Source organism: Chamaea fasciata, unplaced genomic scaffold (genome assembly GCF_029207755.1).
Source record: "Chamaea fasciata isolate MVZ Bird 193981 ecotype frontalis unplaced genomic scaffold, bChaFas1.0.hap1 SCAF_2, whole genome shotgun sequence".
Classification (NCBI taxonomy): domain Eukaryota; kingdom Metazoa; phylum Chordata; class Aves; order Passeriformes; family Sylviidae; genus Chamaea; species Chamaea fasciata.
Window position 1 is genome coordinate 42318803 of NW_027094087.1, and position 16245 is coordinate 42335047.

Sequence of the window (16245 nt, forward strand, 5' to 3'; positions counted from 1 at the left end):
TAACTGATATTTAATGACATAACTGATATTGTAAGAAGAGATTGTTGACCGACCATTAAATTTACAAGTGTGTATTTCAAGAGTAGGTGATGATAACATTTTTGTGGTTGCCTTACCATTCAGTTCCTAGCTTAAGGCACAAGATGTCTAGGTCAGGAATCAGTAGAAGGAAAGCTGAGAGCTGTATTATTCAGTGATGAGTCTAAGTTTCACTCCTCTGCCCAAGCTTGAAGTTAGTATACCTGATGAAAAATGGGCATCCATAAATTGATAGCTGCTTTTCCTTAAGTGGTCTGCAGCATCAGCAGGTAAGGTGGTCCCCAGGTCTTGCTGCAACAACTAAACCCAAAAGAACCCAAAAGCGAAGTTGAAAAAAAATTTTTTTTCTGTCTCCTTTAAGGAATCTCCCTCCTAGCCCACCCCTCAGTAAAAAGGCCAGTAACTGGCTAGTCTTAAAATGAGGCTTCACTGATCATAAAGGAAATAGAGTACACTGCATCTCTCTAATTTGAGAGACAACTCTTGTGATAGTGACCACAGTCCCAAGAACTGAAAAAATAGTGGGCCAGCCATTAAAGAAAGGAAAACAATAAGTAAAACAAAACAAAAAGAACCCCTCATTCTCATAGGTGAGAAGCCCTGTGAATTTTTTCTGGAAGTGAGCACAGAGCTTTTCCAGGAGCGTCTCTTGACCCTGCCCACATGCTTTTCAAAGGGAGAGTGATGAAAGACCAGCTGCTTCAAGCAGATGTGAGGCCTTAACGAGAGGCTGCCATCTGAGGAGTGGGTCACAGCACTGGTACTCTTGTGTTGCACAGGATGCTGATTGCAGAAATTCAGAAATAAAAACCCAGCAATGGCAAAATTAGTGAAAGTGACATGAAGAAAAACTTCAGGATGCAAATGTGCACAGCTCAGAGCCTGGCCTGTGGGCATCAGTAACTGCAATGTTTAGCAATCAGTGTGATCCAAGTGTTGGACCCTTGGGTAACTGGGTGGAATGATTTCAGGAGAAAACAAGAAATGAATTAGTATTTTGTATAACACCAGAGATCACCCTCTGATTCCCCTCATGGCGTGCCTTTGGCCTCTGAAGAAATGTTGTCCTTCAGAAGAGAAAGAGAGAGCAGACATGCAAATGACTTCTCCTTGCTTGAAATCAGGATCCTGAACATTAGGTTAAATTTTTAGTGATCTGGTCTTTCTAGTATGTGAAAAGACTCTACAAGAGAGATGGAGAGCATGTGGTGACAGGAAAAGAGGTAATGGTTTCAAACTGAAAGAGATTAGGTTTAGATTAGATGTTAGGAAGAAATTCTTCACAATGAGGGTGATGAGGCACTGGAACAGGTGAGGCACTGGAACAGGTTGCCCAGAGAAGTTGTCGATGTCCCATCCTTGGAAGTGTTCAAGGCCAGGGTAAGTGGGGCTCTGAACAAGCTGATCTAGTGGAAGGTGTGCCTTCCCATGACAGTGGGGTTAGGACTAGATGAACTTTAAGGTCCCTTCCAACCCAGACAATTCTGTGATTCTATGATAATATTTTTTTAAAAATACCACACAGAGGGGAAAAAAGACCCCAAACAACCCAAACAAAAAATCACCTGAATTACCTTTTTTTAATCCAGTGGGTGTTCATATCCTTAGCACAGGACAAACACTTAATTGTCTTTAGACTAGTATGCTTGTATTCAATATTCTACTGCATTTGAGTATTGCATCCCCTTTCCCCCTTGCACTCCCTCTCATTTGGTAAAGTATCTTCTTAAAACACTGAGGAATGGGGGCCTGATATGTGCAAGACAATGTCACATACATAGATACACGCTCTGCCACTAAGTTGGTCCTTATATTAAATTAATCATATTTATGCTGAAGCTTAGACATCTGCACTCAAGTTTTACATGTAGCCATTTATTTTATACTGACGTTTTCAGGAGAAATTTGAGCAAAAGCAAGTCAGCTGTTTCTTTAGACACAATTAAGGAAAATCCAATGCCTTGCCTTCTCTTGAACATAAAAAACCTGTATCCAAACTGTCTTGTTTAGAAGCTCTGGCCTTCTATTGAATAGCAGAGACTTGAAATTTCCTGGGGTAAGGACAAGGGGACATGTGTCATACTGGATGTGTCTGGAAGTCTGTAGGCAGTCATTTTTCTTAATGTGGCAGTTTTGTGGAACTAAACTAAGATCTCAGGGGTGCTTGCACTGGCTGTTCTTGAGGGCTGTGGGCTGCTGTGATCTAAAGAGGAGGAGGCATCCCACAGTAATTTTCCTTTATCAATGCCTCTCAAATAACTGCGTGTATTTAGCAGTAGGAGTAAGCAGGTTGAATAACCTGGTGGTGACGTGTGCAGTCTACACTAACTATGTAAGCAGACACAGAATCACAGAAAGGCTTGGGTTGGGAGGGAACTTAACAGGCATCTAGTTCCTCTGCTCCAGTTTTGGACTTGCCTCCATCTGGTGGAGCACCTGGAACTGAGTACAGTGGGAGTCTAAGCCCAGGTACATTGGTCCTGTGCTCTGAGAACAGCCACAACCAGCACCAGGGTGACAAGGAGGAGGTGTGGGACATCAGCACCTCACCCACATCCTGTGTTTGGCAAGAACAACAAAGCATTGATGAAAGGGAAAGGGGGGAATCTAATTCGACCCCCATCCCCTCACCCGAATAACATTGCATGGAGCTTTTTTCCGCCTTTACATAAAATGCAAAAATGGTTTACTTTGAATGTGTTGTGCACCTTGGATCTTAAAAACATGTGGGTTTTTTTTATTTTAAATTGCTCTACTTTGCCACAGCCTGTGTTCTGCTGCTCTAAACTATTCTGAGACCATAAGGAAGTTGAAAACATTATAGCTGTGATTTAGTGATACTCCACAGCAATTCACAGTCTGTCAGGCTTTTCAGCTTTCTTTGAAATGCAGCCTTTCTGTAAAATTGGAGGCTATAGCTAGTGAAGCATGTTAAAAAAAAAATCAGCGAAGGGTGGAAAATATTGTGGGGGTTTTTCTGTCTGAAAGGGTTATAGCCTCAAATGGAATAAAATTGCAGCATGAGGAATGGACTAATGCTGGCATCTCTGATTCTGTAGATTAGCCATGGAATGATTTAGGTTAGAAAAGGTTTTAAATCCGGGAGTCACCATTAACCATTAACCCGGCACTGCCAAATCCACCACTAATCTATTTCCCTAAGTGCCACACCTACGTATCTTTTAGCTACCTCCAGGGATGGTGACTCTACTACTTTTGTGCAGTCTATTCAAGGGCTTGACAGCACTTTGGGTGAAGGAAATTCTCCCTAATATCCAATTAAAACTTTTTCTGGGGCAACTTGGGGCCATTTCCTCTTGTCCTATCACTTGTTACCTGGGAGAAGAGGCTGACTCCCACCTGGCTACACCCTCCTGTCAGGCAGATGTAGAGAGCAGTAAGGTCTCCCCTGAGCCTTCTTTTCTCCAGGATAAACACCCCCAGCTCCCTCAGCTGCTCCTCACAGCACTTGTGCTCCAGACCCTTCCCCCAGCTCCACTGCCCTTCTCTGGACACTCCTCAATGTCTTCCTTGTAGTAGGGGGCCCAGTGCTTTGCCTTGCTGAATCTCAGACAATTGGCCTTGGTCCATTGATCCAGCCAGTCCAGATCCCTCTGCAGAGCCTTCCCGCCCTCCAGCAGATCAACACTCCCATCCAACTTGGTATCACCTGCAAACTGATTGGGGATGCACTTGGTCCTCTCATCCAGATCATCGATAAAGATATTAAACAGATCTGGTCCCAAACTGATCCCTGGAGAATGCCATGAGTGACCAGCCCCCAGCTGGTCCATTACCCACCACTCTCTGGGCTTGGCCATCCAGACAATTTTTTACCCAGTGAACAGTGCATCCATATAAGCCATGAGCAGCCAGCTCCAGTAGAATGCTGAGGAAAACAGTGTCAAAGGCCTTAGTAGAATTCAGGTAGAAAACTTCCACATCCTTTCCTTCATCCTAGGCAGGTCACCTTGCCATAGAGGGAGATCAATTTGGACAAGCAGGATCTGCCTGAAAAGATAAGCAGTGAAAATCCTTCTGTTCAGAAAATTTAAGAGTATTACAGAATAAACAGAATGTTTCAGTTTATCAAACACAACAGACAAGGAACCTGTGCCGCTTAATATCAGTGCAGCCTGTGTTGCACAGAGGAATAAGGGTGCTCACTTAGCTTGGTCTCTGAATTCATACCAGTTGTTCAAATAATTTTAGACACTCTTAAATATTAAAGGGCTTATTCCCATGTATAAGCAAATATTTCTATGAGAGTGGCAGTTGGGTACTGTATTACTTCCATTTTGTATTATAAAATCTTACTGTAAAGATGTTGTTTGGTGCAGAGCTTTCTGGTAGATTTTTTTTTTTCAAGTTTTGTTCAGGGTTTTTTGAGGGTAGTTATTTCATGTGTGTTGGGTTTGGGTTTTTTTGATGATGCATCAGAAAATGTAAAAAGAAAACACAGCAATCTGCATTATAATGAAAAAAGAACCATTATGATGATTCTTAACATGAGACAAAAGCCAAATCTGCCTGGAGGCAGATCTTTGAAACTGTATTACTTCAGGCTTTTGGCTTCTTTATGCTAGCTTTTGTGGCACAGAAGCAAAACAATTATTTTTAGCTTTTTGCTGAGTTTTCTTTTCCCCCTCAGCTTTTTTCAAGTTCACATCTCTGATCTCAGGGAATTGTTTGAGAAGCTGTCTTTGGAAGGAGGAGAAGGATTCAGTAATGTGCTTGTTAGAGGCATTCAATGCTGCTGTGTATAGTTATAATGGGATTTCAATGTGAAAAATCACTATTCACGGTTTTAAAAAAATCTCAAATATTATCATCTAAGGAGGGCACTAAATGAGACTATGCCTTTCTCGATGCCTTGTTTAATGCAATATTGATCTCTTGGAATTTTTCCTGTTGCAACTGAAGGGTTAGACTATCAATTAATGGCTGTAACACTAGTCACGTGTATTAGTTGTGTGTGTACATGGTAGCACTGTTTCATGGTTATAGGTGATTGAGTTGGAATGTGTTGCTCCCCCCACCCTCAGGTTGGGAGTATCTCTCCAGGCGTGCCTGTTGCAGATTGTGGGGTATAGAAATCTCATTGCAGAGGTCGAGAAGCTGCGCCGGGAGCCGTACGATTCGGATAACCCTCAACATGAGGAAATGCTGCTGAAGGTAGGTGCTGAAGAGGTACTTAAAGGGCATCCTTTATTCATGTCAGCTCCCAAACCTGCTTCATAAACCTCCTTGAAATATCATCTTCCTCCATTGTGTACCTGTTTTAAGATAAGGCTACCTGGTATTGTAATCTGGGTTGAGTGTAACACCTGCCAGGCAAGCAGCTCCCTCCCTGGTTGATAAATGCATTTCCCTTGGCTGGACTGTGTCTAGGCACTGGGTAACACAGGTCTCAGAGCACAGAGCTGTTATCTGCAGAGACCTCTGGAAAAGTAACTTTATGTCCTGCTTCAGTATACCTTTCTCCAACACAAGAAGGGTATTTTTCTCTATTAACCAAATTACAAATTTATTTCTTCAATTTCTTGTATTTTTTAAGGACAATTTCGGTGTACACTAATGGCAAACATCTGTTTTGTACTGTGTGGAATGAAAGAGTGGGAGTTGATGATTTACACTGGTAACTTTACAGTTACCAAATGTATTTTCAAGTGAAAACAAAATGAAACTATTCTTTAGATAATACATGCAGAGTTATGAAAACCATACCAACTGGGTTTTACTTCCTTCATGCTTTCAGGAAAGCCTTGCACTGGAGCAGATAATAAAAGCATTTTTTCTATCTTGAAGCCATTAGCAGAGGAAGAGCTACAGTTTTCTTAGAAAGAAATTGAGGAAGGAATAAAGGTTCTGGAAAACAGTCTAATGGCAAGCCATGGTCCTGATCCTAGTTTTAACCATAGCTATTGCAAGATGCTTCAATGAAATGCCAAGAAACATAGAATAAGTGATAGTGAGCTTATTGGCTACAAGCAAAATTCCTTCTTGGAGAATTTTTCTTATAAAAACCTACTACCTGTTTGGTTGTGGGGGCTTTTCTTTCTCAGTTTAAGACAAAAATACTGAAAACTTTAATACCAGATGATGATGAAGATGTCTTCCATGCTGTAGCTTGCAGCGCAAAAATGACAGTGAGAGCTTCTGGAAATTTTACCATAGTTACTTGGTCTTCCAAAAATCCAGGTAGGCATATTATACCACCACTGTCAGGTGCAAGTAACTACTTCTAAAAATGCCTCAGATGGTCAGGGCTCCTCGTGGTGTGTGGAAACCTGCCTTTAAGGTTTGCCCACTGCTGGGAGGTGGGGATTGGTCTAAACCCAGAGCTGCCCTGAAGGAATGTTCCAATCATCAGGTAGCCTTGGGCAGATGGACTCCTCCCGGTCAAGTCCTTCCCCTGTGCAGCCAAATGCACAAATTTATGGGAGTAGAGTGAATTTTAGCTAAAGTTTACTACTTTAGTAGTAACTTTTAGTCCAAGTGACACACAGATTTACCCACTGAGGAAGCCTGTGGCTTGGAGGTGAGAGATCCAGGTGGCAGCCTATCCCTGAAAATACCAGGCACATCACTGCAGATGAAAGAGGGCCTTTGGCTCCAGTAAAGAGTCCCTAAATACCCTGGGCATCTACATTGCCCAGAGAGCAAATAGGATCTGGGGATGGGATCAGAGGTGAGAAGGACCAAGGAGCTGACTATAGTCTCTCCCTGCCATCCAGCCTGTGAGAGCAAGGTCCTGAGTATCTTGTCAGCAATGATGTGTAGTCTTGTAAGTGCTTTAAAAACATAATTGCATGAGCATAAAAGCAGAATGGAAACTGAGCAACTGTCTGAGGAGAGATTAAACAGTGCAGTTTGTGCGACAATATGCAAACTCATTATACTGAAAAAAAATATCAGCTTCACCAACGTATTAGCACTTTTTTTACAGCAGATGTTTTACTTTTGCAAATGTCAGATGGAAATATGTCCAAGGGTTTAATTCATTTCCCAATCCTCAGTGTGGAAGAATACCCTGGTTGGTTTCTATTCCTTCTAGATACTCTGCTAAGTGATCTCTATAGTGGGCAATTCAGGTTCCTAATGGCTATCATTTATTCATGCTTACCAGGAGAGCACTTTATGAATGAGAGAAAGATTAATTTAATGTGATTGGACTAATGATTAATACTGTATTTATTGTTGATGGATGAACATTATTTTAAACAATGATGTATTATGCGGTCGTTACAAAGTGAAATCATTAAGTTTTTAACCTTCCCAGGGCACTTAATTTTAAATGCAGTTAGAATTGCTAAAATTAAAACAATTTCTGTTTTTATTTGGGAAATGTGCATACAACTCTTTCCTTTTGGTAGGCTTTGTCTAAGTGATTTTCTTGAGAGTGTACTCATCAACTCATGGTTGGTGATTAATACACTTTCTTAATTCTAAATTCTGATTTCTTAATACACTTCAGAAAGGGTGAGTTTGTGATATGGCACATAAGGTGTGCATAAAGGTATGTCCTTGTCATATGTCAGTTTAGGCTGCCTTTAGGTGCATAGCAACATGATATTTAGGCACTGAAGTTGCTGGACCAGTGCAGTTAAATGGATTTATTCCAGCTGATGATCTGGCTTGTTATGTCACTTCAGACATTTCTTTATGTGAGATCAATGAATGGTTCTTCCCTTAGTTAAATATGATGATGCACATGCTATCCTCGTATGGAATTTTTTTTTTTTACGTATTCCAATTTGCTTTTCAACACTATGGTAGCCAAGTCAGCTCTCTTGATTTATAACCTTTCCAGAAACTTGCAAAAGATGCCAGAGAAAAGATTTCTGCCAAGCCTCAGGGTCTAAAAACTCCTCTGCTGCTCTGTCAGTGATTTACAACCAAATTCCAACCCATTCCTGTCTCTGTGCTTATGGAGGCAGACACCATCTCGATGCACAAAACATGAGCAAAACAAGTCTTTGTGTGAGATGTTAGAGCAGCTGTGATAAGGTCAGAAGGGCCTTGTAGGGCTGAAATGTCTGCAGTACTTCAGAGTTTGGGATTTCCCCCCACAGACACACATCCAGAGGGAACTTCATTTGATTTTGTGTTTGGGTTGCTGGGATAGCAATGCAGTGATGTTACTGCAGTCATCTGTTCAGTGATCAGAACTTAGCTTGGTTTAAAAAGAAAAAAAAAAATTAAAAATCTGTACTGTGTGGAAACTTCATTATGTTTTACCTGTAATCTTCCTAGTTGTGGAAATGCTTGAAGCCGAATTCACCACTGAAAGCTCGGATTTCGAAGCAATGGTGCGAAATTGGTTTCCAGGGTGACGATCCTAAAACAGACTTCAGAGGAATGGGTCTCCTGGGCTTATATAACTTGGTGTAAGTATGTTCCTCTGCAGATGGGTTTACGTGTGTCTGAAGTCATGAAAAGCAGCATTACTTGGACATTTTAGCAAATCTGTGGGAATAATTTAGAAAAGTGCTAGGGAGTTCATATTAAGCATTTAAGAAAGAATTTATTTGCCAGCCTAATTTCTGGAGTGTTTCTCTTCTCAGAGGGGTCTCCTTTCTTTCAGTATTCCTAAATCAAGCTTGTAATACCAGTTGCTAAGCCCCTTTTTTAGCTTCTCTGTGACACAGTAAGGTAGCACTCCCTTCCTACCAGAAAGAAAATGTAAGTATATTTTCACCAGTATCTAGATCTCCTTAAACAAAATGCCCTGGAAGTATGTGGGTGGGAAGGTTATGTTACTGCTCAGCTGCTTTATTTGGGAGTTTCATGCTGAATTCTTAAGCAAAACACTTGATATGCAGTCACCGATGGCAGACTTAGGTAGTTTGACTACTACTTCAATTTCTGTTGGTACTCAAAATTAAGCAGTGAGTTTACAACACGTTTTCCTTCCAACTTCTGCACACCAGGTGTTAATGTGATAGCTGTGTTTTGTAATTTGGGAATTGACTTATGCCTGTTATTTTCTCCAGCCCTTGTATTTGCTGCATGCAGTTACATAACTTAGAAACATTTGGTAAAATAACTTCTCCTTATGAGGCAAAAAATAAGTATTTTCTGCTTTTACAGACTGAAGGATATAAATCATCCTCTGTCCGTATGTTGTTCCCTCGTAAATCTCAGTCGAGGATCTGGACTCTTGACTCTGGCTTTGAACTTCCATTTGAAATTAATCCCTACCATGTATTTAATTTCCTAGTCTTCTGTGATGACTCTTATCTTGCTTAATGAATCTGCCAGATCAAGAAGCCTGAACTGCTTTCTCTTGAGCTCAGCACCCGACATGCTCTAGTCATAAACAACTGATTTTCTGTAGGGTGGGTAGAAAGGAGGATCTGGTAATGAACATTCACTAAACTCATTTAGGAGTGCACTTGTAGTTGGAGGTTGCATTAATCTTTCAGTTCGGGGGTCTGGGTGGCAGCGTAATGAGTTTAACACGTCAGATGCTACTCATACTGTGTAACACATGCACTGACCTTTAAAAAGGTGCGTACAGACAGCTTAATATGACTTCCAATGCTATTTTTGTTGTTTTTTTTTTTTTTTTTAACAATTCACCCTAAACATATATGTCTGCAGGTATTTTGCTGAATGGGACACTGAGATAGCTCAGCAAGTTCTCACTGATTCTCTTCACCCTAAATACAGGTAATGCTTGAGACCAGAAACAATAACTTGAGAGAGCACTCTGCTGGCTCTGTTTGAGGAAGAGGGCTGGGTTTTTTCTCTTTGTTGGGCATATCCTTGGGTTTTGCCACATGCTGTCTGTTTTAATGCACATGATCCTGAAAGTTGATCAGGTGCAAGAAGCAAACTTGTATCCTGAATCTTGGAAATAGTTAAATTTAGTGCTAAGTGTTTTCACTTCTGATTTCAAATGATTTTTGTATTTTTATTTCCCTTTCTTTTAATTTGTTTATTTTTTTTTTTTTTGTAATAAAGGGAAGTCACTAAGAAGGAACTAAGGTATTTTTTTTTCTTTTTTCTAAATTTTCTGAGACACTACATGTAAATAAAGATCAATCTACAATTTGGTGTATTATAAACTTTAAGTCTTTGTTGCAACCCCAAGAGATCCATATTCTTTTCTTTAGAGTTGGCCCAAACTGTGGGGTGGAACACTGGGTATATATGAACATGCTTACATATCAAAAATGAAATCTGCCTTGCTTGATGTAGTTAAAGTGACTGACTTGATAATCATAAGTAGTCTAGGCCGAATATTTGTTAGCAGAGCTGAAAAGCCCCTTTATTTATATCACATACTCTGTCTGCCTTGAGTAAGGATGGCTCCAATCTGGCTACTCCATTGTCCTGACTGTTGAGAGATCAGGTACCTTCAAGTGTCACAAACTGCACTGTAGGTAGTTTGTCAATAAGAGACACCATGATTACTGGGGAGTAGAGGCCTCTTAGCTAGTTACATAGAAATCAGTTGCCTTAAATGACATTTTTCTTCCGCCAGTAATATTAGATATCCATAAAGCTGGTTCACATATAAATCCTGGAGCTTTTGATCTCTTTTGATCTCCTTGGGGTTTTGGGGGGTTTATTGTCGAGTTCCCAACAGTAATTCTGTGACTAAAAGCCCTTGGAACATATTAGTGTTCTTTGTTTGCATGTTTGATTACCAAGGGCAGTCTTGGAATGCTGTGTGAGAATGTGCAATTCTTATGCCTTGACAGAGCATTCAGTAGAAGATAGATGCTGCAGGTGGTGCCCATGGTGATCTTCCTGGTGTGGTTGCTTAGCAGCTGTGCTGTTTTCTGATGGGATCTTGATCAATGGATTTTCTTTCTCAGCTGAACTGTTTCGCTTGCCCACATCTTATGTGTGCCACCTTTATTATTCAGTCCATACCTGGCGTTTTCTAACTGGTGTCATGCCACAGCCTACAAAGATGGTTCAGATTTTAGAGGATGAGCAAAGAATAGTGTTCTCCTGTATGCAAAGCTGTTCAGGAGCTGAAGTTTTATCCTCATGCATGCCACCCAGTAACCCTCAGGTCACCATGGATATGAACCTATTAGCATCTTAAGTACTTAATGACAACAAATTTTATATACTATATTTACATGAAGCTCAGGGAATTGTTTTTAGTGCAATATATACTTATTGAAGTTCAAGAATAGTCTAAGAACAATGCTTTCACACATAGCTGTTTATAATTTGGGACCTAAAGCTTGCAAACTCTGATTTGCCTTACTAAGGCAAAACTCCCACAGCCATGTCAAGGCTGTAGGCCCCTGTCAGTTCTGTGCCCACCTTTAGCTGGTTATAAATGCAGGCAGTGATTTCTGCTAAACTTGCTCATTTCAGTAGACTCAGACCTGGTTAGTGGGATGCTGGCTGACTGGTTGGAGCACACAGCTCTTTTAAATCATTGAAGAGCCGAAATTTAGTTTAAAATCAATCTGTTCCCTAACTAATTTTATTTTAAGGGAGGCGTCTTCTGTGTCCTTGAAAAGCACTGCATTATTGTGCCAAGTAATAGGAAACATTTTTCCTTATCTTTGGCTGTTGAGTGATTTCTAGTTTGGCCTGTCATAAAAACTTATGTTACTTAAGTACTTACTGTCTTAAGTAACTTACTGTCAGGGGAGTATTTTCATGTTTGCCTGCCTCAGGTGAATCAAGCCTCCAGTGATGAGTATCACATGTATCTCTGAAAACACAAAAAAGGTAAAACCATCTTTGATTAGTTAAATGTAATTTCAACTTCTTGTACAGCTCGAGCTTAACTGAAGTGGATCACCTTTGTGATCAATTTAGAATACAATGGGCTTTTGCTGAGAGCATTGACATAGGTGCATTTTGTAATGGTGAGACGAGTTTGTTGGCAATGCTCTAAACCAGTTACCCATTTCAAGTCTGTTTATATCAATCCAGCCAGCCACAAGCAGTGTTAAATGGGATTAGCCATGTAAAAGAAGGTAAAATATCATGTTCAGTCAATGTTATGACATCAGAGAAGTTGAAAGAAAACATTTGGCAGTTAGTAATGCTTGGCAATATCTGGATTTTAATTATTTTTTCTTCCTCAGCCAACTTAGCAAAGCTGAATGGGAGAAGAAAAAGTTTGATAAGGCAATTGGGTAAGTTTAAAGACCTTCTTTAATTTGCTACAAACACAGCAGGTAACAATGATGCTGTATATTTCAGGGAGAAAAAGTGTTTCCTAATTACTTCTGTGAGTGTACGTACATCTACTGTCTTGACCACACCTTGGTTTTGATGAAAGATTACAGGAGAAACAGTTCAAGTTATATTCAGAAAAAAAATAACCCAAAATTTTGTAGCAAGAAGAAACTTTCTCTGTGTGCTATATATAGTGTGGTGATTAATATCTGTTTATATTCTTCTTAGCACATGACATGATCAAGTTTCACTTCTTGCTGTCAAAGCCAGGTTCAGAACTGCTTTTAGAAAAATATAATAGTGAAGAAATAGTACTGAGGGTTTTTTCTTCTTTGGCCGTGGGTTTGGTATAATTGCATTATTCATGAGAATGGAACTGGATGTTCCTTCTGAATGTATCTAAAAATCTGTAATACAAGATTTTATTTCCCATGTTTAAATTTTCTGTGAAACTTGCCATTAGGCTTCATGCTGAAGTTAACTTCTGTATTCTGCTTTTTCCCTCCTGAAATGCAGAAAAAAGGTTAAAGGAAAAGAAAATATTTTGGTTTGCTTGATAGAGGTAGTTGAAAAAATACCCAAGACAGTCTGGAGAAGACAGCTGTCTTCAGCTGACAAAAAAATCCAATCACTGAATATCCAAAATGTTTGCTTTTATCACTAAGTGACCATGTGAGTCTTTATGTGCTTTCTTGGGAAATAGTCACTGGTAGAAATGTCAAGTTCTTTATGCACCAGCCTCACAAAATTAACTTCCAGTTTCTGAGTTTTGTTGTGCTTAAATATACTTAACTTGTTGGTATCTCTTAGCAGGACAGAGTTTGCTTAATGAGTCTCATTTTCTTGTATCTGTTTCCAGCATGCTCTGATTTAGGTTTTTGCCTGTTTTCTGGCCTTTGTCTCTAGTTCTCTTTTAGGAAGAAATTCGAGGTGGCTCAATTGGATCTTTTTTACAAGCTTCTTAGCCATATATGAATGTCTTTATTGAAGTTGTTGAAACCTGAGGTTCCTAACTATGGGTTATGAGTTCCACTGGGAACTCCAGCAGTTAAAAATAACAAATGATGGGTCACCCTGCAGCCATGGCCACCGTGTGGAGTCGTTGCCCTGTTTCAGAGGCAAGTGCAGGAGCACAGGGACGTCTGTGCTTGTTCTTATTTTGTAGGAATTAATCAGTACTGTTCCACTGAAAAGGCTGGCACAGTGATGAAACTCCTGTTTCTACTGTGACTGTGTATTTTCCAGGGGAAATGGTGTACAAAGCAGGCAGGATAAATGTTTTCCTTGCTTTCCACCCCACATACACCTTGGAAACTCACAAAGGAGAGAATTGTTACATCTCAGTAACACATGAAATCTGCAATGTCAGGATCATCAGTGTTTCATAAAATGTGCTGAAAGAAGGTGAACTCTCAGCAAAAGTCGCTGCTTTTCCTTACAGCTACTCTTTTGCTATCGTGGGCATTAACATAACAGACCTTGCATACAACCTGCTTGTGAGTGGGGCTCTGAAGACCCATTTCTACAATGTTGCTCCAGAAGCACCAACGCTCACTCACTTTCAGCAGACCTTCTGTAAGTGCTGGGTATGAGTGTGGGGCAAGGGGTGGAAATGCATAATTGGTACACTGCTAACATAATACTGCCCAGAGTTAAAAAAAAAGAAATAAAGTTTTCTGACACAGCACAGAGACTGTGCTCTCCTGTCGGGGAGGATTGGATTCAGCTCTTAAGCTGGGATGGAGGCCACCACCAAACCAAGGTATAAAATAAATACAAACAAAAAAATGCACGAAGCACCTTAACAAGTGACCTTCCTGTTTTGTAAATAATAAGAAGAAAGCAAATGTGCTTTAAGGAGTGTCTGAATATTGTTTCCTCTTAAATCCAACTGTCATATGATACTTGCATCTACATTATAGTGTTACTCCCCACCCTTCAGCAGAGTTGCAGCTGCACTGCCAAAATAATGCTTTGACAGCTTTTTCCCCTGTGTTTGAGCATCCCTTCTACAGTAGAGGCCTGCTGTTCATCTTTGCACAGTGGGAGTAACACTTCTAATATTTTTCAATGTGTAGGCAAGGAGCTGATAATAAGCACCTGCAGCATCTTTCCCTGTTTTTATACTCCCTTTTATGTTTCAATTCGTGAATCCATATGTCAAGAGGACTAGTGACTTCTTGTGTTTATTGTGGGAAATTCTGCCAGTGTGCGTAATATTCATCCAATTTGGGGGATCATCCAGAATAGCTTTAGTCTTGGTCCTGCCCAGTGTCATGAGGTGTCAGATGTCAGTGACCAGGATTCTCTGTGCAGATCATAATTATTAATTCCAGGCTACTTTCTAATTTTATATGTCATCTTTACATGCTGTATTTTTCTCTTCTTCCTTCTTATTATTTTGTAGGCTACTTAATGCATGAATTCCACAAATTCTGGATTGATGAGGATCCACTGGACATAATGGAATTCAATCGCGTCAGAGAGAAATTTTACAAGCGAATCTTGAGACAGCTCCAGAACCCAGAGATGGCTCTGTGTCCTCATTTTGCTGCATCAGAAAGTTTAATCAATATGTAGTTACTCAGCTGATTTTGTTTGGAAGCACTGTCTCACTCTTGGTTTAGATCACTGTTTAGGCCATCACTAGCATACTGAATGACCATGGCAATCGTGTGCATGTTTTTGGCGCAGTGTTCATCTATTTTTGTCACATGATCCCCTTATGCTTCTCTTGTTGGGGATTTTTCATTTTAAATGGGTGCTCATATTGCCTCATTATGCAGTGTTACCTTCTGAACTGATGTCCAGATATCAGAGTTTTTCTATTTTTTTAGACTTTCCTCATTATTAAGCATTGACAAATGCATTGTATTTCTCTAGCAGTGTTTTTGTATATGTGGAATAAGTAGCTGGATCTTGTATTGTGAAAGCTTTTTAACTTCTTGGTATGTTTCAAGATAACTACTGGCATTTCAAACAGAATACATGTTTGGACCTCATCTAGAAGATAATGTAATTTAATCTAATGCAGACAAACACATTAAAGTCCAGTTTTCTCCATGCAGCCATTATATGCTTAATGCAAAAATTAATGAGGCTTATGAGATACAAGTTTCAGTGAGAAGAGTTTATGCAGAATTACGATCAAATGCATGAATACCAAATGGTCTGGTGATGCTAACACAGTGAACTGTGAACACATTCACAACTAACAGATACTGGCAGGGGCCAAAAATTGTAACATCAGGCTGTTGTCACCAACACCACCATGCTGAAGCATGGTCTAGATTCTTGAACATTCCTTTGGATATACAGAGGTAACTATTTTGTGTCACACGTTGGAAAGCAACATAATTTGGTCACGTGGTGCTTGGTGAATTCAGGGGAGCAAAAATATATATATATCTTTGAACTACTGAAAATGTTGCTTCGGTTGTTAATTCAGTTCCTAAGAGCTGGGAGAAATAATTGATTAGAAGGTTTAGAACAAAACTGCTTGCGTTTCCCAGACTATTTATTTAAAAAAATTAAAATGGCAAACTGCCTTTTTTCTAAAACCATAAATGAATAAAAGTGTTTGACACTAAGATTGTGTAGTATATTGAACAACATCTACCATGGCATTTCATACCCATGGTATTTTTTACCTTCTAAGCAATCAATTTTAGTATTATATGTTTGTGTAAATCACTTGCATATGGAGATTAAATTGAGTAGTGTCCAACTACTTGTGAATTATATGAATAAATTATACATCATTCTAAACTGAAGCACTGTGGGTTTTATTTTTGAGATATGGAGTAATACAGAGGAAAAATGGTTTACTTAATGGATCAGGTAAAATGGGCTTTAACAGCTCTGTGGTATTCCCAACACTGAAGTGTGATTGCAGCTTCTTCAGATAAGGTGCTTTATATCATTTTGGCTACTGCTTGGGCCATCACTTTATTTAACAAAAATAAAAATAAAGAAATGGGAGTACTTCAACTTCCTAGGAAGCCCCTTGGGTTTAAGCCATCTCATTTCTTTGCTAAAATG

At 39.7% G+C, this 16245-nt stretch overlaps 1 protein-coding gene across 3 annotated transcripts in view; it reads left to right on the forward strand.

The window, feature by feature from the left end:
* Window positions 1-15972, forward strand: part of ELMOD1 (ELMO domain containing 1) — a 43153-nt gene extending 27181 nt beyond the window's left edge. For 2 of the 3 annotated variants that reach the window (XM_066175783.1, XM_066175784.1), the window contains exons 6-12: window positions 5085-5214; window positions 8296-8429; window positions 9646-9714; window positions 10009-10032; window positions 12111-12161; window positions 13646-13779; window positions 14612-15972. In XM_066175783.1, the coding sequence (XP_066031880.1) occupies window positions 5085-5214; window positions 8296-8429; window positions 9646-9714; window positions 10009-10032; window positions 12111-12161; window positions 13646-13779; window positions 14612-14784 (715 nt within the window). In that variant the 3' untranslated portion in view covers window positions 14785-15972. The remainder of the gene's footprint in view (window positions 1-5084; window positions 5215-8295; window positions 8430-9645; window positions 9715-10008; window positions 10033-12110; window positions 12162-13645; window positions 13780-14611) is intronic. The other variant, XM_066175785.1, reaches the window with a different exon arrangement.
* Window positions 15973-16245: the final 273 nt, after the last annotated feature.